Genomic DNA, 24,101 nt, shown 5'->3' with positions numbered 1-24,101 from the left:
AAGCCAACCTGGACCTCCTACTCAGACTTTCACAGATGGCATAAGCTTCTCACTTAAGCCACTATATTTTGGGGACATTTTGTTAGAGCAGCCTAACTCATGTTAGAACACACCATTTAATCCAATAGAAATGCCACCTTAGATCATACCGAAAGTCGATCAGCCCATTTCTGCCAGGGGCCCCAAGGGCCAGTGAGAGAGCTCATTGGTCTTTCCTTTGACAAGATCGCCACTGTCCACATACCCTGATATCCTTGTCTCCTTAATAATCTATTACAGAGCCATCACCCATAAGCGGATCAAAACCCTTCATAAAAATCTTTGTCTGCTCCTCTACTTTATCAAGGAATGAGTGATTGGCAGCCTCAGCCTTACCATTGCCCTCCTTAGCTGGCTCCATTTCTAGCTCCTCTTCTCTCATCCGCAGGCCAACAAGTGCATATGTAGTAGGAATGGCCTGGCGCACGCTCGTGCTCAATGAGCCTAAGGAACAGAATCATGAACAGTTGTGAGGCGATAGTGTCAGGGTAAAGAGCATAAACACTGGAGCAGAATGCCGGGGTGCAGACTGCAGCTGTGCTACTCGGCAGTCAAGTGGGGAGGTAAGTTACTGGTCCCTGGGCCTCTGTGTCCTCAACTGCCAATAAGGACAGTAAAAACATCTGATTTTAGGGTAATTGTGAGGATTAAATGAGTCAATATGTATAAAACACTTAGAACGGTGACTGGCAAGGGTTATCAATTAGTATTAGCTTTTATAATTTTATTTTTTGGCAGCTGGCCAGTATGGGGATCCAAACCCATGCTCTTGGTGTTGTAACACTGCACTCTAACTGACTGAGCTACCCGGCCAGCCCCTTATAATTTTAAAAGCTCAACAAAAAAGAAAAAAGGAAGGTCTGACAATGGAATAATATTGTTATTTATAAAGCACAGTTATACTTTATTTTAATGATAAAGACATTCCATTAAATCCTCCTGAGAAGATATAATGATCCCATTTTATATAAACTGATTTGGAAGTTTGGTGATTTGCCCAAGATCTCACAGGTGGTAAGTTGTGGGGCAATAAATACAAAGGTCACCAAGCCTTGTTCAACTGAGCCATGTGACCTCTACATAGACAGATTTCAAGATTCTGGAAAAACAAAGCTTAGAAACGTTTTTTACACTTGCTTCCAGAAAGCCAGCACGTTTTGTCACTGGTCTCTCAGATTAACCCCACTGACCACCATTTAATTTCCTCTGGTCAGAAACAGAGAGAAGGGGCCTGCTGAGCATCCTCACCTGGGCCAGAGCTAGGGCTGGTGACCCAGCAGGTGGGAGGTCAGGGAAGGGGAATGACCAGGTTGCCTGCTTGTCACTACATGCCAGGGGGACTGTTGTACACTTAAGAAACATGAAAACTGAGTGCAATGTGTAGATCTTAGTTTGATCCTGATTCAAACAAGCCAACTTTTTAAAACAAAAACAAGAACATATCTGAGACAAATGGAAAAATCTGAATATGAACTGGGTGTTAGGGGTATTATGAAATTACTGTGAATTTGTTAAGCATGATAATGACATGGTGGTTATCAAGAAAAGGCTATCAACCCACACAAACATGCCCCACTGATTTTTGGGTAGTTTTTTTTTTTTTTTTTTTTTTGGTGGCTGGCAGGTACAAGGATTGAACCCCAGATCTCAGAGTTATGAGCACCATGACCTAACCAACTAACTGGCCAGCCCCCAACTGATTTTTGACAAAGGTACAAATGAGATTCAATGGAGGAAGGGTAGCTTTTCAACAAATGGTGCTGGATCATCCATGGTGGAGACATCAACAGGTGAAATAATGAACTTGACCTAAATGTCATGCTTTATGTTTAAATGAACTCAAAACAGATCAAGGACTAAAATGTAAAACATGAGTAAATAAAAATTTTAGAAAAAAATATAGGTCTTCAGGACCTAGGGCTGGGTGAAGAATTTTTGATTTGACACCAAAAACACAATCAGTAAAATGAAAAAACTGATAAATTGGACTTTATCAAAATTAGAAACTTTTGCTCTGCAAAAGACCCTGTGAAGAGAATGAAAAGACAAGCTACAGAGCGGGAGAAAGTATTTGCAAATCACATAGCCAACAAAGTTCTTGTACAGAGAATATATAAAGAAATCTCAAAACAAATAATCCAATTAGAAGGATGAGCAAAAAACACAAATGCATATTTCGCCGAGAGGATATACAGACAGCAAATTAAGCACATGAAAATCTGTTCAATATCATTAACCATTAGGGAAATGCAAATTAAGTTCACAAGGAGATATTACTATACACCTATCAGAATGGTTAAAATAAAAAATGGTAACACTGGATACTGGTGAGGATGTGAAGAAACTGGACCACTCATGTATTACTAGTAGGAATCGAAAATGGTACAGCCACTTTGGGAAATAGTGTGTCAGTTTCTTATAACATTAAACATTCAGTTACATGGGACCCAGCAACTGCATTCCTGGAATTTATTGTAGAGAAAAGAAAACTTACGTTTACACAAAAACTTGTACACAAGTGTTCATAGCAGCTTTATTCATAATAGCCCCAAGCTAGAAACAGCCCAGATGTACCTTAATGTGGGAATGGTTAAACAAACTGTGTCAAACTGTGGTACATCCATACCATGGAACACTACTTGGCAATAAAAAGAAATGAACTATTGATACACTCAACAACCTAGATGGATCACAAGTGAACTTTGCGAAGTGAAAAAAGCCAACCTCAAAAGGTTACATACTTTATGATTCCATTTATACAACATTCATTTATACAAATTCTAAGTAAAATTAGAGAGATGGAGAACAGAGGAGTGGTTGCCAGGAGTTAGTGATGGGGAAGGAGAGAGGTGTTTATAAAGAGAGAGAGCATGGCTGTGATGCAACTGTTCTGGGTCTTGTGGTGGTGGTTACATGAATCCACATGTGATCATACTGCATACACACATATACAACACACACACACACAGCATACACATGTATACAACACACACATATACACACACACGCAATGGTGAAATCTGAATAAGCTCTGTGAATTGTACCAATGTCCATGTCCTAGTTTCTATACTGCATTACAGTTATATAAGATGCTAACCACTGGGAGAAACTGGGTGACAGGACCCAGGACCTCTCTGTACATTTCTGTGCAATATCCCAGGAATCCATAATTACTTCAAAATTAAAAACTTTTTTTTGTGTGTGGCTGGCTGGTTTGGGGAGCCGAACCTGCGACCTTGGCGTTACAAGGCTGTGCTCTAACCAACTGAGCTAACCGGCCAGCCCCCAAATTAAATTTATTTATTTATTTATTTTTTCAAAATTAAATTTAAAGAAACATCTACGAGAGATGCATACTGACACATTTACAGATTAAATGAAAAAGGTCTCTGATTTCCTTTAAAAAAAATACTTCAGGAAGAAAAAATAAAGGAAAAAGAGTGGGAGAAATAGATGAAACAAAACTGACAAGATGGTGATACGTGCTGAAACTGGCGAGGGATATACAGGGGTTCATATACTTTCCTCTTATTTTGTGTTTGAAATTTTCCAAAATAAAAGTTCTCCAAAGAGCTGGCCAGTTAGCTCAATTGGTTAGAACATAGACTTATAACCCCAATGTAATGGGTTCAGATCCCTGCACCTGCCAGCGACACACACACACACACACACACACACACACACACACACACACACACACACACACTTATAACCCCAACGTAATGGGTTTAGATCCCTGCACCTGCCAGCGACACACAGACACACAGACACACACACACACACACACACACACACACACTTATAACCCCAACGTAATGGGTTTAGATCCCTGCACCTGCCAGTGACACACACATACACACATTTTACAAAGTTCCCAGGTGTACTTAGTCCAACAGAAGGGCTAAGCCTTACTTATCTCACCACGGTTTTACTCACTGCTGTAACTTTCTCACACAAATTAAGTTCAAAGCTTAATTTTGTTTTGTAAATACAAAGCTTGTTTATTTACAAAGTTTTTATTATGAAGTTTATAATGGGCTTTTCATAAATCACGCTTTTTATCTGCCTGTTTCCTACTTTTTCCCTCCAAGAAGTCCCCCAAAGTTATAAAAAATATAAAGTTATAAATATACATTGAGAAATATGCAGTTTTCACGCAACAGTCTGGTCAATGTTTCAAGTTGTTTAACCAGGTCCAGTGTCTCTCATCCAGAACAGAATTACAGCAGCACAGCCACCAAAATCTCAACGGCACAAATGGCAATCCTTTTCCAACCTGCCTTATTCCTTATCACAAGGGCATTCGCAGGTGTTTGTTTTGGATAGTAGCGACAATCGGGGACTGCAGAAATGCTAACTGTGGGCACTGCTCCTGGGACCAGTGAGAACAGCAAGCTGGTATCTGCTGTGGCTCAAAGCTCGGACTGGATTTCAACTCACCAGGCCAAGAATGGCCAAGAACAGATCATAAACTCTGAGAGGTCCACACAAACCCAGTTTAACTGCTTTCAACTGGAAGAGTTTTAGGTCACTATAGACCTGAAAAACTCCCATTTGGTCCAGAGTTGGGGAATCCACTTTTCTTACAAGCAGCACTTTCCTTGCAGGCAAAGGGACAGAGTGCCCTGGAGGTCAGGGGTGCTGAGGAACACGGGGCCTGCTGTCCAGTCTCCAAGTTTTTCAAGGTTTCAAATTCACCAAGAGAATGGAAGATTAGGAGAAGACTGTGGAAGCCAAGTGGGGGTATAAATAAAGTTAAATATGGACACGAGGATTCTAACCCAGGGAACAACTTGTTCATCCTGTGTCAATTTCCAGGTATCGCTGGCATTTTTCTCCCTTGGATTTGGCTTTAAAATCTCTTCCTTCTGAGACCAGCCAAAGGATATCAGCTTGCCCAGTATCTTTCTGAAAAACTTGGTTTTAGTTTGTAGGACACATCAAGGATGCAGTCTTCTCTCCCCAGGAGGTGAAAACATTGGACAGCTTCAGACCTGCACTCAGAGAATGCTTGGGCTTGGCCTGCAGCTCCTCTCAGCCCACTTCTGCCGTAGGCCGGGAACATGGCCTTGCATCCGCCTAGCCTGCCAGCAGACCAGTCAGCTTCCTCAGCTTTCAGAATACAAGACCACCCCAGCCTTCAAGTTCCCACCCACCACACCCTTTTCCTATTGTTCAAAATCTATGGCTCCTCTATTAAATCACAGCATAATATATCCAATGCTCTAGGCTCTGTCAGAGAAAACCTCTTTTCCCAGAAGAGGGCAGGACTTGGTAGTTTCCAAGCACATATCCCACCAAGGGACAATAAATGACAAATCTCTCAGAAGGAATGCCACCCTTCTGCAGGGGGCTTCCATCAAATGCTGACCAGAGAATAAGTTCTCCTTCACATTAACGTATCTGCTCAGGGCTCCTGACTCCTGCTGGCCCCAGATCAAAGCTGTGATGTGTGGGCCTCCTGTTTCCAACGTGTTGTGGGAGCTCAAAGTCACTTTCCTTCAGCTCGGCAGGGCACTTGGAAACCAGGTGAGGAGAGAAATAAAAAGGATGTTCTGGCATGATAAACTGGTGCCACAAATTGTTTGTGGGTCAAGAAAAGGGATCCAGATATCTTGAAATACACACTGGGCAGACAGTCTTCCTGGTAGTAAGCAAAGCAGCAAAGAATCCTTTCTCTCCTGCCACCTTCCCTGGTCTTCCAGGTTTCAAAGAAATCAAGTCCTACGATAACAAAATGAAAGTCACCGGCTGCCAAAACGCCCCAGGCTATAGCCTGGTTGATTAAGAAAGCCTCGTTATAGGGCTGGCCCATGGCTCACTTGCGAGAGTGTGGTGCTGATAACACCAAGGCCGGGTGTTTGGATCCCTATATACAGATGGCCAGTTAGCTCACTTGGGAAAGCATGGTGCTGACAACACCAAGTCAAGGGTTAAGATCCCCTTACCGGTCATCTTAAAAAAAAAAAAAAAAGAAAGAAAAAGAAAGTCTCCTTATTATCATTGTATCTTCCTCAACCCAATCATCCAGTGAAAATAGGTAATCTTAATGGAAGGTTTGCTAATAAAATCATGCCTGATCACACTCTGCAGCCTCGGCGTGGCCACAAGGAGGTCACCCTCTCTTCTTCCCTTGAGTGGCTCTAACTCCCCCAGGGAGGGTGATGTCTGCATCCCTGTACAAGCCAGGCTTCTTTTTCAGCTCACGAGAGAGACCTAGAAAGAAGAAGAACCATGGAGCCTGCCTGGTCGGGGCCTTGCCTGCTCTCCTTCCAGGGCAGAACAGCTCCAGGGCTGTGGGGGTTGCTCCCCGAGCTGCAGGCCACTCAGCCTCTAAGGACTGACAGGTACACATGGCAGCTGAGTAAGGAGAGGAAAAGGGAAAAGAGTTCTCTCACCAGAGTAGTTTTCCCCAGGTTCAAACCCACTGGTAAGCCTCTCTTTTCCACAAAGGAGCAGAGAAGACCACTTCTGTTGGCAGAGAAGCCTCTCTGGACCCCAGCCTCCAACTCACTTCTTCCTGCGGATCTTGGGTTTCTTCACAGGCCGCAGATAGGGGTTATCGATGACGTTCTCCTCTCCATTCCGGCTTCCCGACAAGGAGGGGTTCTGCTGCAGGACAGAGGTGTTCTCCTTCTCGGCTCCAGAATCGTCCTTTGAGCAAAAGCCGAAATACAGCAAAACACCAATGGCATAAGGAAAGAGACTGTGTCCATAACAGAACTACTATTAGCATCCCTTTCATTGAGAACTTAGAAGCCTGGAAGTCACCTTCTTTCCAATGTTCCTGTCTCTGCCCCAGACAAAATGAGGCTGGCTATTAGCAGAAGGTGACACAGTGGAGCACACAACACAGAATCTTGAATCTCTTGAGAAGGCAGGGACATGAGTTAGAAAGAACAGCAACCCGGGAGGAGTGGGGAGTTGCGGGCTAAAGTTTAGATGCTTCAGGGAGGAAGCTCAGCCCAGTGGGAGATAAAGAAAAAGGGAAGTGACCCTAGATGACTTGCAAGACCCAGAGATACAGGGCCAGAACAAATCATTTGCATAGGGTATCTCCTGGTCCAAAGCTAATACAAAGCATAACAGATGTCCCCCCAAATTCTCAAATCTCTGATACTTGCCATATGGTACCAATGATCACATCCCAGCATAGGTCAGAAACTTCTCAAGCCCTGAAGGAGGGCTCCCCAAGGCAAAGAGCCTGCAGGTACCAGCATGTGCTCATCATCAATAATGCATATCTGTGACCTATGAATCAGGTTTTTTACTATTTATTTTTTGAGAAAATTTGATTTTGCAGAAAAGTTTGTAAGTTCACATATATTCAGTATGAACCTAATTAAATTTTTAAAAAATCATAATTGTGGGGCCAGCCCATGGTTCACTTGGGAGAGTGTGGTGCTGATAACACCAAGGCCATGGGTTCGGATCCCTATATAGGGATGGCCGGTTAGCTTGCTTGGGAGAGCGTGGTGCTGGCAACACCAAGTTAAGGGTTAAGATCGCCTTACCGGTCATCTTTTAAAAAAAAAAAACAAAAAAAAACACAAAAATCATAATTGTGTACAGACATACAAAAAAAGATAATATGTTGAAATTTTAAAAACTATTATGGGAATATGGGTGACTGATTCTCCTTTCCTAATTTATACTCTCCTCTATTTTCCATGTTCTTTAAAAGAAACAGAGGTTGCAGGGGGAGGAAGGAAAATCACACCAAAAACTTGACCTAGAAGCCCAGGCCTGAGTGATCAGAAGCTGGTTGGGCTGCACCCACTGGTGATGGGCCAAAGGTTCCAGCAGTGGAAGAAGTCACTGAGATTCCTGTTCAGCAACTAGAGGCAAAAGAGGCCCTCACTGAGCTTAACCAGGTGAGGCTGCTGTCAGAACAGACAGCAGGGCAGAGGACGCCATGATCAGATGGCATGAAATAAACAGCGGGTTCTGCAAGAAGGGACAGTTGGCCCAGGGTGCGGACACCAGTCTCAGGTGTAATGAGCCTGAAGAAACCGGATGACTTCTGGGTTCTGCTGCAGGCGCTCTCTGTCCCATCGGTTCTATTCTCCCCAAAGGCCCAGCTCCAACCAGGGCCTGTGTGCTTTCCCTCTACAACACCCCCAATCTGGTGTGACCATAAGGTGACCTAGAGCCATTTTGGACCTTTTGGAGACTCTCTTGAAAGCGAGTGCCCCATGACCAACCTTGCTCATGCCAGACCAGGTACCTAACACATGGTCTGCCCACAACCAGACCTGCCTTGGATATATGGTTCCAGACCTTTCTGAAGTTCTTATTGGCTTGACCGAGTAACATCTACTCCATCCCCTTATCCTATCATCTCTCTACGGTAAAGAACCTATCTTCAAAGTTACTGGAAGTTCACTCCAACCGTGCCTATGTTTCTGTGTTTCTAAGGACTGGTATTTCAGTCAGAAGTGCTGAAATACCAGTCCTAGGGCCACTGCTGGAGGGCACTGAGGCCCCCTCCATTCGGCTCATTATGTCTCACAAGAGCAGGATAATAGGCTTCTCTGCTCCCAAGTGGAGCTTGTGGAAATGACACTTTCTTGCCCCCTTCAGAGACAGGCAGCCTTAGATAAAACAAGTAAAATGTCAAACTAACCCAGAGATTTGTAAGAGGAGGGAGCAGAATGGCCAGACTCAGGCAGTGCCTGTGACTCTAAGGGACTCCATACACCCTGAGTGACTGCATCCTGTCTTGCAGCTTTCAACACCGTTTTCACACCAGCGACTCCCACAAGAACATCTCCAGCCCTCACCTCTTTCCTGACCTCCGGGCTCCTACAGCCAACTGCTTGCTCACTCAGCATCTTTGCTTGGGTATCAAACTCGCTGCACCTAAAACGGAACTCCAGCCCTTCCCTGCACAAAAACAGCCCTTCCCACGATCCTCCCCACCACGGGTGATGGCAGCTCCATCCTTCCAGTGGCTCAAGCCGTAAACTCTGCAGTCATCCTTGCTTCTTTTCTTTCATTGATATCCCACATCCAATCTGTTAGGACTGCCTCTTGGCCTTACCTTCAAAACACAGGCAGAATCTGACCATTTCTACTACCTCCACTGTGACCACCCTGGGAGGACCCACCATTGTCTCTCGCCTAGATTACTTCGATGGCTTCCTAACTGATCTCCCTCTCTAGTCCATTCTCATCACAGCAATCAGTGATTCTTTAAGAAGTTCACACCCTGTCCTGACTCCCATCTTACCCAGTTAAAAGCCAAAAGCCCTACTTGAGCTGACTCCTCACCCCAGCCACTTGCTGAAACTTAGGGCCTTTGCACTGGCCGTTCCCTCTGCCATCACTCTCTTCCCCAGATCCCCACATGGCTCACTCCCTCACCTCCTCCAAGTCTCTGCTCAGATACCACCTTCTCCCTGATGCCTACCCTGAGTAACCTATTTAAAACTGAAACCTTCATCCTCACCCTGGCTCTTCCCCTACTGCTTTTCCCAATAGCACTTTCACTTTTAATTTACTCTATAATGACTTATTTACATACTATGTTTATTGTCATTCTCCCACTTCCAATCACCTACCTTGCCTGGATGTACGAGAAAAAAAAATCTATTATACACTAATTTAAAATGAATAGTTCCTTTATGTTCAAGTACATGGAGAAACCAGAACTAGTTAAAAAAAAGTATTACCTAGCACTAATCCTTGAGAGATGTACTATCATCGATAGATAATAATTTAAAACATCAGTTATTTAACTGACTGTAACAATGTTTATAAATGCTAAAGATGGAAAACATCCTAAATGTGCACGGGGAACTAGTTAAACTGTCAAACCCATACAATTGAATACAATAAAGCAGTGAGGAATGAAGAAGCTCCTCATATACAGATATGGAAAGATCGCCATAACACAGCAATGAAGGATTTGAAAAAGCAAGGAGAGAACCGCTTGTGATTTGCTGTTTGTGTTTAAAACAACAATAAAAACAATGTCTCTAGAAGGATACACAAGAGACTGGTGAGACAGTTGCACTGTGGGAGAGAAAGTGGCCGGCAGAAAACAGGATGTGAGAAAGAATTGTCACCACACATCTTTTTGCACATTCTGAATTTTGAAACAGTGATTACATTTCCCAGTCCAACAAAATGACATTAACAAGTCCAACTGTCTGTATATAAATTGTTGCTAGAGTCTTTGTCTTGACTTCTTTTTATTGTATTCTTTACAGAACAGCATATGGTCATACAGCCTAAATAACAGCAGGGGAGGGAGCCATGTGTGCCATGAGCTGGAAATATATCGGTAGCCTAGAAAAACACTGGAGGGCTGGCTTATTAGTTCAGTTGGTTAGGGCATGGTGCTAATAACACCAAGGTTGAGGGTTCAATCCCTGTACCAACCAGCCACAAGAAAAAAAAAATTAGAGAAAAATATTTCCAAATATGTAGAGTTTATTTGGGAATAGAAAATAAGATTATAATTTGTAACGCATACCATGGCAAGCCATGAGTATGGTAAGGGAGGGGTAAGAGAAAGCTTTCATTGGCAAAAAAGGGAGAGGTTCATGTAAGGTGCTGGGAAACAGATTCATTGGTTTCTGAGGCTCAAAGTCAGATTTGTCATCAGTTCATTGGTTACTGGGCAAGATTCCTTTGGAGCATCTTATCTGAATTACTGCAGTTCTAAAGAATGTCTGATGATAAACCTTGCCACAGAAATATGTGCATATGTGCAAAGCAGCAGATGCATGGAGGATGCAAAGAGATTTCCAATGGGTTTTAGAAAGTCCTTGGCAAAGGTTCTTATCTCAGACAAGCAAGCATGAGCCTCTCCGGGTGTGCCTTTCCTCTGGGTCTGACAGAAAGAGATTGCATTAGCTTTCACACTATCAGCTCATCTTATCTCAGGCTCATCATTCCCCCTGAGACAGGTGTTTTATTCCTACTGGTCTTGTGAGGAAACAGACTCAGATGTTAGATAACGCAATCAAAGTCACATATCTGGCACCACCTGGATTTGAAGCCAGGCCAGTTTGGCTCCAAGGGTCGTGTCTTTCTACTCTTTGCTGTCTCTATCCCTGGCTCAGCCTCTCAGTATCCAGGAGTCCTTGGGCAGCCACTGCCACTCTTTCAGCCTCAGTTCACTTACTACCACGACCTACCTTATATCATTACCAGGATTGTTAGGTAACACATCTGCAAGCCCTTTAACTACATTGTACTTACAAAGGTATGTTGATGTTTGCTTAGATTCCTCCTTCTCAGGTGAACCTCAACTTAGTTCATGACCCAATCACTGTATCTCAGCCCAAATTAACTGAATCCAAATCAAAAGTGTGGAATAACAAGTTCCTCTGCTTTATTTAAAGCTATGGGCTGCCAGCCCTAATTCTGAAAGGAATAACTTGACAATAAAGAAATATGTATTCAAGCAAGGAAGAGCTTCAGCAAATAATATGGCCTGGACACACTCCACCTGCAAAATCAAGTGACTGCCTGCCATGTGGTGCATCACATCTTAGAGAACATGAGGGACACTCAGTCCACCGACAATCAACAAAGCATCCATTGCATAAAAGCCAGGACTGATTTTAAAGGATGGTTGAATACGGTAACCTGACTATAAGGACACTGTAAGCCTTAAAGGTACTAGAGCTTCCAGCAGTTCTGTGATTCTACTTGGCACTTTCTCCCAAGATGCAGGAACAAGAGTGGGGTCTCATCCTTTCACTTACTGAGTATGACACATTGGTAACCAGAAAAGAATGTACAGCATAAAACAAGCTCTGAGCAGTGTAACTCCTCACCACCTAAGCCTCTGTATCCACACACTCCATCTCCTATCCTGGGTATGAAACATCCATAAGAAAGCTAGTCCCTCCATTAGGATGTGAGACCCATCCCCTCTCACCTACCAGAAGACATCATTCCAAAATGTTTCTTCCTCTCCTGCATCAATTTTCCCTCTCTACCAGATCATTCCTATTGGCATACAAACATGTTGTTATTCCTTTTATATTAAAAAACAAAAACAACAAAATAAGGGAAACAGAAATAAAGAAAAATAAATAGACAAAAAAAAAAATCATGAAAATACCTGCCTTAATTTTTGAATTTCCCCTCTTTAGCTACCACTCCATTCCTCTCCTTCCCTTGAAGGCAAAGTTCCTTGAAACAACTTGTCTATACAAGCGCTGTCCAACAGAACTTCCTGCGATGATGGAAATGTTCGATATCTGCACTGTCCAGGATGGTGCCCACTAGCTACACATGGCCATCGGGCACTTAAAATGTGGCTAGTGAGACTAAAGAACTGATTTTTAGTTTAATTTTAAGTAATTTAAATAGCACATGTGGCTAGTGGCTACTGTAGTGGACAGCATAGTCTATATTCAACTGACGCTAGTTTCTCCAGTTTCTTCACTAACCACATGTGCCTATTTAAATTAATTAAAATTAAATATATACAGCTTTCTACCTGATACCACCACCTTGATGTCTAACAAGAATCTCAAACTTAACATGTCTAAGCCTTAACTGCTGACTCTTCCCCACACTCCTATTCCACCCACATCTTCCCTATCTTGGCTGAAGGCAACTCCATCTTTCCTGTTGTTCAGGCAAGAAACCTTTCAGTTATCCTTGACTTTCTTTCTCTCATATCTACTCTATCAGTGGCTCTGCTCAGAAAACAATCTAGTCTGACCAAATAATCTATGTGACCCTGTCTCATTGTCTTCGCTCCTGCAACCATCTCTCAGCTGATTGCAGCTGCCTCCTAGCTGCTCTCCCTGCTTCTGCCTGCTCTCTACAGTCTACCCTCAGCACAGAACTTGACTGATCCTGATAACAAACCTACATCGGATCCTGATCCTCCTCTGCTCGACGCCTCCCATGGCTCCCATCTTACTGAGTAAAAGCCAAAGTGTTTAATACTTGTATCACCTTTAAGACCCTGTAGGGCTAGACTCTCCCAGGAGCTCTCTGACCTCATCCCTTACCACTCTCCCCCTTGTTCACTCCACTCTGACCACCCTGATGTCCTACAGGCAAGCTCCCACCTCAGGGCCTTTGCATGTGCTGTTCCTGCTGTCTGGAATGCTCTACCCCCAGATACGTGCAAGCCCTGTTCCCTTCAGGTCTTTATTCAAATGTCACCCTCTTTTTTTAAAAAAAAAAAGATGACTGGTAAGGGGATCTTAACCCTTGACTTGGTGTTGTCAACACCACGCTCTCCCAAGTGAGCTATATGCCGGCCCTGAAATGTCACCTTCTCAGTCACCCTATCTAATACTGCATTTACCCCATCCCTACTTCCTTCCCTTAGATTATTATTTTTCCTTAGCTCCATGAGGGCAGGGAATTTTGTCTATTTTGCTTCCCACCAACTCCCGAGCACCTGAAACCATGCCTAGCCCTGCAGCTGCTCATTTGATATTTGTTAAATGAATGAGTGAATCCCCGGGACATGAATGTGTCTCTGAAGTGGCACATGGATCATCATGAGCCCATCATGCAAGCCCCTCACATAAAGCCAGAGATCTGGTGTGGGTCATATCCAATTCCCAAGGTAAGGGCAGGATGGGCTAGTTGGGGGGGTAGCCTGAGGCAGGCAGAAGGCGGGACCCACTGTGCTGATATGAAGAGCGAGGTTCTCTGTGTCTGTCTGCTCATCCTGCTCCGAGGAATCCGTCTCTTCCATTTGTTGCATCTCCAGCTCAGATGGAAGAAGAGCTGTCAGGTAGGGGATGGTGAAAGGTCTGGCCGCAATCACTGGGGAATTAGAAGAGAGGCACAATTCTACCATCATGGAGTCCTTGCAGCTGACCTAGTGACTTATGATGAAACAGTGAGCACCACCAAAAGACAATACTAGCTAACTTGCTCCGATGGGCCAGGCAGTGTCCTATGGGCTTTACACATGTTATCTTTAACCCTTGCTCCTGCCCTATTAAGTACAATTACCACCATATCACAGATGGGGCGACAAGAGGTTAGGTGACTTTCTCAAGCACACATAAAATGGAAGAGTGTGATTCAAACTCAGGCAATATTTCAGAGCCCACTTTTAGCAAGTACAACTCAAATCATCTAGTACTGGGACTATAGATAGATTCCTAGCAATGGAATGGCTTTGTGATCTTGTACCCAAGGCCAATTAACCCTTCTAAGCTTCATTTCTCGAGCAGGGATATTAATCCTTCCAGTCTGAAGGACTCAAATCCAAAAGCTAGCCTTGAGAACTCTCTGCAGGTAAGTATGCAAAAAGCAATAAAACACATCTGGTATATGAGAGTTCCAGTTCTTCCAAAACGCAATGAGGAAGAAATGGGTAAAAAAATAATAATAATTTTTAAAAAGTCTCAATGTATATATCTGAGATAGAATGCGACTGTTAGGAGATACTCTAAAATTATTTTTACTGTGGGTCAGATGTAGGGTCTTGCAGTCAGAAAGAGCTACGTTTGAATGCTACCTACTAGCCATGTGACCCTGAGCAAGTTTCTATTTTCTATGAGTCTTGGCATCCTATAAAGGTGTTGAAAATAACAGTTGCTAACTCATAAGCTTACAAGAGGATTTAATGAGATGATGTATGGGAAATGATCGGCACAGTGTCTGGCACTTAGTAACTGTTAGCTGCTATTATTACAGAGCCAGGCACACAGCAGGCATTCAATAGGAGCTTGCTAAATGAATGAATCACCCAAACCAACCTCACTCATTCATTTTATAAAAACTGAGGCCTATGGAGATGAACTAATTTGGTCAACACTGCCAAATCGTAGTGCTGAGACCCAAAGTTACATGAGATGGGACCTGTGAAAGGATGTCGAGATAGGTAACTGGCCCCTGATGCCAGTGTTCCTTCTACTGCCTGGGCTGCCAGTTCTCCTGAATGAGCCTCTCTCATGCCTGGGGCTCAGCTGACCCTCGAGCTAACCTAACTCAATGTACCTCAAGCCACCAATCCCAACAGAGACCATTACTGTTTTGGAGACATCGGTTAGGGACAGGCTCTTCACACCTGGGAAAAGGAGCCAGAGATCTGAGAACAAGCTGCACCTGAGAGAAGGACAAAGGCTTATTCATTTCTTCCTACCATGCTGAGAGAAAGGGTAGATGGTGTGAGTATCTCAAACGACAAGACAGGCTTCAAAGAGGGGGGCGACTCTCACATGGAAATGTGCTGACATCGTCTTTGAACAGACTCTGGGTTTCGCCTGTCTTGGCCATAAAACGGGTGAGTGCCCGCTCCACATCACGCCTCTGGGATGCAGCCTTCTCCCGCAGCACCTGATAGTCTGACACAGGCTCACGGTATGTCTATAAAGAGAACAGCAAAGACAGAAGGGTGATGCCAACCTATCATTCTGCTCTCCTCAGTCCCTGCCTTGTTGCTGCTATGTCCTTCCACCCTCTAAAATGACCCACTACTTTCATTTACAGCAGAGATTTCCGAAGCACAGTGGAAGGGCAGAAAGAAAACAATGTAACTACATTAATATTTATTTTTAATCTTAGAAATTAAGAAAAGTGAAAATATTTACTGTGGAGACCAGCTCCAGGCCTTCATTCAGCTCCCATAATGGCTGGTCTCAGGTGTAAGAGATGTGTCCTGAAAGAAGAGGGGGTCCCCCCAGGAAGTCCTGACAGGGACTGCTGGTTCCATCAATGTTATGTGACATCTTGCTGTGAGTGGCTGCCCATGTGGATTTACAAATTGCACCATCCTGTTTTCTTAAATCGACCCTCACAATTGAACATGTTGTTCCAAAGATTCCCTGAAGATATTATTGTAAGTGCACATGAACAAGAAAAGGGCAGCCTGTTACTCTCCCTCCTGATGATGAGCTTGTTAGTAATCATGTTATGGAGTGAAAAACAATTGAGATCTAATCAGAATGAGAGGTTAGCCAAAACATTTTAAATTGTAATGGCAAAGGTGACGTTATAATGATGACCAAAAAAGTAACTACTCTTTGTGATATGGAGATAGGGTTTTGTCTTCTTTTGTTTTTAAATTTTTTTGGTGGCTGGCTGGTACAGGGATGTGAAACCTTGACCTTGTGTTATCAACACTGTGCTGTAATCAACTGAGTTAACTGGCCAGCCCGAGACATGGTTTTTAAAGGAGGCACTTGGAAACATTTTTACTGTTGTCACTGTCAATTCAAGTGTGTCACCTGTGCAGTTCCCACATCTATACTTAAACACAGAAAGAGAATTTTCTGATGTTTAAAATCTTCCCAAAATAAAAATGAGAGGCTTTTTTGTTTTTGGTGGCTGGCTGGTTGGGGATCTGAACCCTTGACCTTGGTGTTATAACACCGTGTTCTAACCAATGGAGCTAACTGGCCAGACCCGAAAATGAGTGCCTTTTGAAAATACTTGTTAAAAATATTAAAATGTAGGGGCCGGCCCATGGCTCACTTGGGGAGAGTGTGGTGCTGAGAACACCAAGTCAAGGGTTAAGATCCCCTTACCGGTCATCTTTAAAACAAAACAAAACAAAACAGGAAGCAGAGGCAATCACATGGCTCCCACTAGAACAGTTACAAAGTTTCCTGAAGTTTTAATAGGTGTGACATTATCTTTTAATGTACATTATTTTAGTACAATGTTACATTATAATATTTACGTAAATAAGCAAACATATATACTGGAGTATGTGCTTAATATTTTTACTGACAGGGATACACTATAAAAGAGAGATGTTATGGGTTGAATTGTGTCTCCACAAAAAACGTTTCCAATATGTTGAAGTCCTAACCTCTGGTACCTCTGACTATGAGAGATCTTCAAAAAGTTCATGGAAAGATTTATATTATCCTTCAATTCCACTTTTCTGTGAGCTTTTTGAAGTATCTGCATATGACGTTGTTTGGAAACAGGGTGATGGCAGATGTGATCGGTTAAGATGAAGTCATACTGTAGTAAGGTGGGTCCCTAATCCAATATGTTTGGATGACTGGTGTCCTTAGAAGAAGATGGTCATGTGAAGTCAGAGATACAGAGAGAATGCCATGTAAAGACAGAAGAGCCCCCCCCCCCAAAAAAAAAGAAAAAGGAAAAAAGACAAGACCAGAGAGATGTATCTACAAGACCACCAGAAGACAGGAAGAGGCAAGGAAGGATTCAGAGGGAGCACAGCCCTGCTGACATTTTGCTTTTGGATTCCTAGCCTCCAGAACAGTGAGACAACAAATTTCTGTTGCTCTAAGTCACCTAGTTTGTGGCACTTTATTACGGGAGCCCCAGGAAACTAGCAGAGACACTACCAAGCCAGAGCAGTGGCTGCGTTGCATCAGATGGGCAGCCATCTATTCCTTCCCCCGAATCCTGATGTGTGGAGAAAGGTCCCGGAGGACTTGCCCCAACAGTCGTATGATGGCCATCGCTACATGGTATGGAGGCAGGAAAAAGGAAGTGTGGGACGAATCCTCTGTGGACTTGTCTACATGCTGTGTCTTCCCAAGAGAAGGTGAAACTGCTGGTCAGGCAAATTAGAATATGTTCAAACCATGGAGGACAACTCAACTTCTCACTCAGGCCTAGAACCTGGAGTTATAACAAGTTACACTTCATGATATTACTAAGTAGTTTTTAGGGAACTCTTTCCTCAATTTCAAAAATTAACTTTTCTATTATGGAAACTTTGGATAACCCAGGGAAAAACACACAAAACAACAAAAATTACTTATAACCTCACCAAGAATTACTATGAACATTTTGTGGACTATATCCTTCCAGTCTTGTTTCTATGTGACTATGTACTTTTGTGTTTTGCTGGGACTGGCAATATTGGGGCTGGCTTCAATTTCTTTATTAACAATACCTTTGTTGGCAAACTTGAGAACATAATTCTCATTTACCAAATTGTTTCTCAGTGGGGAAAGACATTTTGAGTTCTAAATGATCCTTTTACCAACAAACTTTTGGACAGTCAGTAGGAACTGACTGCGCTTTACATCAGTCACAGCCCCCAGTGTGGCTTCATCACTCACCGGGGTTTTGATGTAGGTGTGGGGATCGGGGAACTCAGGAAAATGGCTGGGGATGTGTGGCGGGTGGGGTCGGTTCTGCCCTGCAGTGAGGGCCTTGGGGGTCACTGGCTGATTGGTCACTGGAGCTGCAACAGAATCACAACTGGTTACTCCTCCACCTAAGGCCCTGGTTTCTACGGATTAAGGTCTCTGACCAAACCCTCCTTTTCTTGAAGTAAATTTTATAAACAGGAATTTTGTATTTCTAGTAATAAAAGGCCGGCAATGGCTTAAGGACCTGAGAAAGTCACCCCCACAATCCCCAGCCCTACTGGATGACCTACATTCCCATCTATAACAATCTCCCCACAAGCTTCTTGGGTAGGTGGGTGGGTGGCTGTGACCATGATAACCACGTGTAAGAGCATGCTGAGGAACTAAGGAAGTTAGATGGGCTGCTGATTCTCTTTTCAGAGAACCTAGGTAACAGATATAAACTGAGCAGTAAGTGTAGACTTAATGATAAGAGGGGATTGGAATAGCAACTTCTACTGCTACTTTGACAGGGGAGTTGTGAATAAGATGCCAACATAAAAAAAGTGGCTTTAAAGAAAAAATCCAGTGAATTCTCTGCAGGTCCTACAAGTCCAAACTAGTTACTCCCTACTCAGCCATTTATGGCACCCAGTTTTAGCTAAAGCAGAGGTCATCAAACTTTTTGTGTACAGTGGAAGATAGTAAATATTTTAGGTTTTGCACACCAAACAGTCTCTACATTAAGCTCTGTCATTATAGCATGAAAGCAACTATAGATAGTAAGTGAATATGGCTATCTTCCAATAAAACTTTATTTACAAAAACAGGCAGCGGCTACATTTGGCCCATAGGCCATAGTAGATCTAAGAACAAACAAGAACTTTCATGTTCTTCCAGCAGCATCATTGGCTCTTCTGGGGCTAAAGCAGAAGAACCACAGCAATATCTCAGAGATGGTTTACCTTTCTGGTGACTGAACTTCATATCCTAATCCTGTTAGCCCAGATAAAGATTATATTGTAGGTAGCCCCAAAGATTGGAAGGGAGCCTGCCAACAAGGAAGTAACTACAATCTGATCCCTGCCCTACTCAACTAATTTATTCCACAAGCAACAATTGATAACTTACTGAGTAACTCAGTTCAAAGTCACTTACGAGCAGTGATGACCATCCTCTGGGACCGTTTGGCATAAGCAGGGAGAGTGTCCACATTGAAACCTGAGAGACAGGAAAACAAAAACTGCTGCCCAGACCACTGGATACTGAACATGGAAAGGGGAGTGATGCGGAGAAATGGCTTAGATTCCCACCTCAACCACTTTGCTGCCACTCAAAAGAAGCGCCAGGGAAGATTACTCTCTCGTGATGCCCCCATGCTCTGCCTTCCCCTAGGCACATAATAAAAACTTTTCTTATGCCTTTTCTTCCTATTGATCTAAGTTTGTCAGTGATTTTTATTAATGAACATTTAGGGGTGACATTTTCCTTTAGCCCCTACAGTTATAGCACTGTGAGCAGGATCCCAAAAGCTGTCCTGCCTTTCTAGAGCCACAGATGGAAGAGATCAGAGCCTGAAAGCCAGCAGAAAAGGTACCTCTCCAGGATCTCCTGAACCAAACTGAAGAAGAAATTAATGAAGCTCTAAGCAGAAAAATAAGTTAGGAGAATACTTTAGAACAACTGTTTTCTAGTCAGCCTGGAGTTGCAGACTTGCTATAAGACATGTAATGTCCAGACCCTGAGAAACCAAGGAAGACATCAATAAAGCTGTGCCGATTCCATCCTGAATCAAGACCCTAAGATAACATCAAGGATGGGAGAAGAAACCAGAGGTAGCCTTGGAGGAACCTTCCACCTGGCTCCCTGCAGGGAGCCCCCACAGCTCACATTCCCCTCCCTCCTATTTTTCCTTTCCCACGTTCCATTCCCTTAACCCTCTCTTTAAAACCCCCTCAGGAAATCTCAATCTTTGAGATGGATTTAGCCTGGCCATTCTCCTTCAGGTTTACCAAAAGCGATGGGTTAGCCTAACACCTCTCTTCAGGTCACTGGTACTCCTGAATAAAAGCTGATTTCCATTTTTATCACCACCACCAACAAAAAGCAGCTCCAGCAGAATTCCCCAACAGAGATTTAGGAGGTCTGTTAAGTGGGTTCAGAGGAACCCTCTCTTGATAACCCTCTCAAGCTAAAAGGAAATAAGAGAACCACGAGGGGATCCAAGACCACTCAGCAGACATGGCTGACTCCTAAGGACTCTTCCCTCTCTTGTAACCCCTACCCTGTTCCCTCGAAGAATTGGAAACTGGAGGTATACTCACCCATCTCAACCAGTGTGACCACGATATCTGACAGTGTGGGCTGGGTCCTGGCTGTGTGCTCACAGTAAGATTTGGCGCTCCTCCCAATTTCTGAAATGTCTAAGAGGGGATCAAAGGCATAAACTCTTATTCTGCGTTCATCACAAAGTTAAACATACAATTACCACAGGAGTCAACGACCCCACTTCTGGGTATATACCCAAATGAATTGAAAGCAGGGATTCAAACAGATAGTTGCATAGCAATGTTCATAGCAGCAGTATTCACAATAGTTGAAACAACTTACTGTCCATTGACAGATGAAAGGATAAACAAATTATGGTAAATACACAAATGTAGTATTATTCAACCTTCAAAAGAAATGAAATTTCTTTACCTGCTACAATATGGATGAACTTTGAAAACATTATGCTAAGTAAAATAAGTTAGATACAAAAAGGCAAATGTTTTAAAATTCCACTTATTTGAGGTTCCTAGAAAAAGCAAACTCATAGAGACAGAAAGTAGATTAGAGGTTACCACTGGCTGGGGTGGGGAGAAAGGGGGAAGGGGGAGTTATTGTTTATGGGTACAGAGTTTCCATTTAGAATGATAAAAAAGTTCTGGAAATGGGTAGTACTGATGGTTGCACAACACTGTGAATGTACTTAATGCCACTTGAATTGCACACTAAAAAATGGTTAAAATGGTAAATTTTGTTTTGTATTTCGTAGCCACCCCCCCCACACGTAAAAGGTATTATTCTATGATGGGCAATTTTTGTTTCTTCTGCCTGAAGCTGAACCTCTATTTAAGAGGCATGCTGAAGTACTGCAGAAGAAAGGGGAAAGTGTCTAAGATGGATTTGATGAAGCTGGCCTGTGTGAATGAGATGAAAGGGAGGTCCCATGAATACTATGAAACTGTGCTGAATTTTACACACACAAAAAGCCTTTTTCTGGAGATGGATCCACAGATTTCATCAGACGTGCAAAGAGGCCCTAGAAGGTAAGGAACCCTTGGTGTAGGTGTCCAGTGGTTCAGAAGATAAAAGCTGGTGCTGCTTGACAGGGAAGATCTCCTTTATCTCACTGAAGACCTAACACCAACTCCCCTGCTACTCTGAGCAAGTCACTAATACCAGCCTTCAGATGTGACTTTTAAATTCTACATTCCAAGATCTTTTCCAGAACTGAATTCTTATTTGTTGAGTATTATCAGTCCTTTAGAACAAAAGTTCTCAAAGTGTGCTCTAAGAACCCCTGAGAGTCCCCAAAATCTTTTCCAAAGTCCACAGGTCAAAACTATTTTCATAATAAAATTAAGTCATTTGACTTTTGATGACATCATGGCTCTGATAAATAATGGAATATATGAGGGTACTTCAGAAAGTTCATGGAAAGATTCATATTATCTTTTAATTCTATTTTTCCATGAACTTGTTGAAATATCCTCGTATGACTGTACATTCTTATGTTTTAAAAATTTGTTTTATTTTCTAATGTGGCAAATATCTATATCTACATATAATATAAATATACAAAAGTTCTTTGAGGTCTCAATATTAAGAGTCTAAAGGTGTTCTGAGACCAAAAAGTTTGAGATCACTGCTTTAGGATAACATTTGGTATTTAAAAGTTCTAAACATCAATTGCCAAGAGCCCCCTTGCTTGTGATTATACTCCCTGGGGCAACCCACATCTAGTGTCTGATCAAGACCTGAGTACAAAGGCAGGGCCTTTTCAGCTTGATGAGTAGTAATTGCTCCAGGGTTCCCAGCAGAGTTGGGCAGTTATTTGTTGGGCCTGCATTGCAGTTCAACATCTCCTTCTGTCCAAACCTTTCTCCCACTTCCTGTCATAGGTGTTGATCCCAAAGAAAAAACATAAATACCCCCACCCCTTATCCCATCCCATCCCCGCAAAAAGTCCCAAACAGGGAAATACATTGTATATGCCGAAAAGCCTATGTGAGACCATACCAGGCTCCTAAACCTCAAGACATTTTCTTTTAAAAGTGTTTTTTTTTTCCATTCTATGAAACTTATTCCTCCTTACTCTTTATATCACACAATATAGCATTTGATTACATTATGGGATGACATCTATTTCATGGGAATTAGTCCTGACTCCCCAACAAAATTTGAGCCTAGAGAGCAAAACAGCAATAATAAGGGAACCTACAAGTCATCAAAAGCTTACAGTCTCCCAGCATTGAATGTTTTACATATACATCTCCTTTATACTCACAACTCCATGAGGCACAAATTATTACTCTATTTCATAAATGAGGAAATTGAGGTTCAGGAGGTTTAATGACTTGTCCAAACTTTAAGTTGCAGAGTGACTGATGATTTACACCCAGGTCTACCTCATTCTAAAGCCTGTAAGCCACTTCTCTATGCTTTCCTTTTTAAAAAATCATCTCTAACACCATCACAATGCAGGGCACAGAATTGATGTTGGGGTTGACTGGAAGAAGGTCTAGTGGCCTAGTGTTTCCAGGTACTCACAACTCTGAAGCATCTCTGTCAATGTTTCCACGGATGCTTTCTCGGCGCTCTCAAACCCTGCCTCTGTCAGCAAGGAGCTCACAACCACTTGCAGGGTTCTTCTCCGGGCCAGATAGTAGTTATCAGCAGGGTTAGTGGACTGTTTACTTCCTGATCGCTGTGAATTAGCAGCCCAGAGAGAGATTTTTCATCCACAGGGCAAGGATGCAATCATACAGTTCATACACCATCAACGGCAAGCAAAAGTTTTTTTTTTTTTACCAAATACTTCTTTATCAGTGCTTAATGTTTAGACTTATAGATCTTAGTCAACTGAATAATAATTGGGCACCCAGGGTGTTCTAAATACAAAGATAATCTTTTTGCTCACCTAGAACGTATGGTTCCAATAAAGTAAAATGGCTGTTTTTTTACTTTCTACTTTAGCAGATTATCAGAATATATAGCTAGTGAAACATGCATGATGGGATTGAATTAATATATCTATCTCCCAGAAAAAATTAAGATCTCTCTCTTGTTCCTCCCACCTCCATGCCATTTCATTTATCACATGGAGAGAACAAATCTATGGTTATTAGAGGACAGAGGGGGAAGGGGAGAGATTAGATAAGGGGCATAAAGAACAAGTATGATTTGTAACAATGAATATGCTAATAAGAAAACCAAAAGTAAATATTAAAAAAGTGAAAACATAAAAAAATAAAAAGAGAACACATCATGCTGAGAGGAGGGCAAATTATAACAGCACGTAAGAGAAATTAAATATATATATTTATATATTTTTATATATATGTAATATATTTATATATTGCAGTGGGGAAGAAGCTAAATATTTTGAAACGGGAATCCCTCCCAACTTTGGCTGGCCAATAAGAGGGCAAAAACGACCTCTTCGGACCAATAAGGAGGTGTTCCGGGTTCCCAACCCCCAACAGGGAAGGAGCCAATCAAGAAACAGGTCCACCAACTCAGGAGGCCGACGCTAAGTCCCAAGGAGGGGGGGCACGTACGGCCTGAAAGGCCCTCTTCCACTCATAGCTCACGGTGGGGCTGGATTTCTGGGTATGAGCTAGTTGCCCAGGCCAAAGGAAAGTTACAGAATGCCTAAACTCTCTGGGCTTCGACCCCGCGCCTCCTGCCCTTACCGTTCCTGAGCCACCGGCCCCGCCTGCGGCCGCCGTGTCGGCCATCTTGCTCTGGCGTAATGTGCGCGAGCGCGGGGCGAGATGGGACTTGTAGTCG

At 42.9% G+C, this 24,101-nt stretch overlaps 1 protein-coding gene across 1 annotated transcript; it reads right to left on the bottom strand.

The window, feature by feature from the left end:
* Window positions 1–6,165: 6,165 nt before the first annotated feature.
* Window positions 6,166–24,049, bottom strand: TAF8 (TATA-box binding protein associated factor 8). Its single transcript, XM_063097722.1, has 9 exons — window positions 24,005–24,049; window positions 22,860–23,016; window positions 20,369–20,467; window positions 19,203–19,265; window positions 18,033–18,157; window positions 15,204–15,351; window positions 13,655–13,797; window positions 6,554–6,693; window positions 6,166–6,255 (listed from the first exon to the last, which is right to left on the bottom strand). The coding sequence occupies exons 1-9, from the start codon at window positions 24,047–24,049 to the stop codon at window positions 6,243–6,245; spliced, it is 933 nt and encodes a 310-aa protein (XP_062953792.1). The 3' UTR covers window positions 6,166–6,242.
* Window positions 24,050–24,101: the final 52 nt, after the last annotated feature.

Source organism: Cynocephalus volans, chromosome 5 (assembly GCF_027409185.1).
Source record: "Cynocephalus volans isolate mCynVol1 chromosome 5, mCynVol1.pri, whole genome shotgun sequence".
Taxonomy (NCBI): Eukaryota; Metazoa; Chordata; class Mammalia; order Dermoptera; family Cynocephalidae; genus Cynocephalus; species Cynocephalus volans.
The sequence above is the reverse complement of the archived record's forward strand: the minus strand, read 5'-3'. Positions and strand labels throughout refer to the sequence as shown.

Bases quoted from the DNA above. Each gene is read 5' to 3' on its own strand.
- TAF8 (XM_063097722.1), bottom strand. From the start codon at position 24,049: ATGGCCGACACGGCGGCCGCAGGCGGGGCCGGTGGCTCAGGAACG. The intron at 18,158-19,202 runs GTAAGTGACTTT...ATTCTGTTGCAG, and splicing joins GAGGATGGTCATCACTGCTC to CTCCAGTGACCAATCAGCCA. The intron at 13,798-15,203 runs GTGAGAGTCGCC...CTAATTCCCCAG, and splicing joins CGATGTCAGCACATTTCCAT to TGATTGCGGCCAGACCTTTC.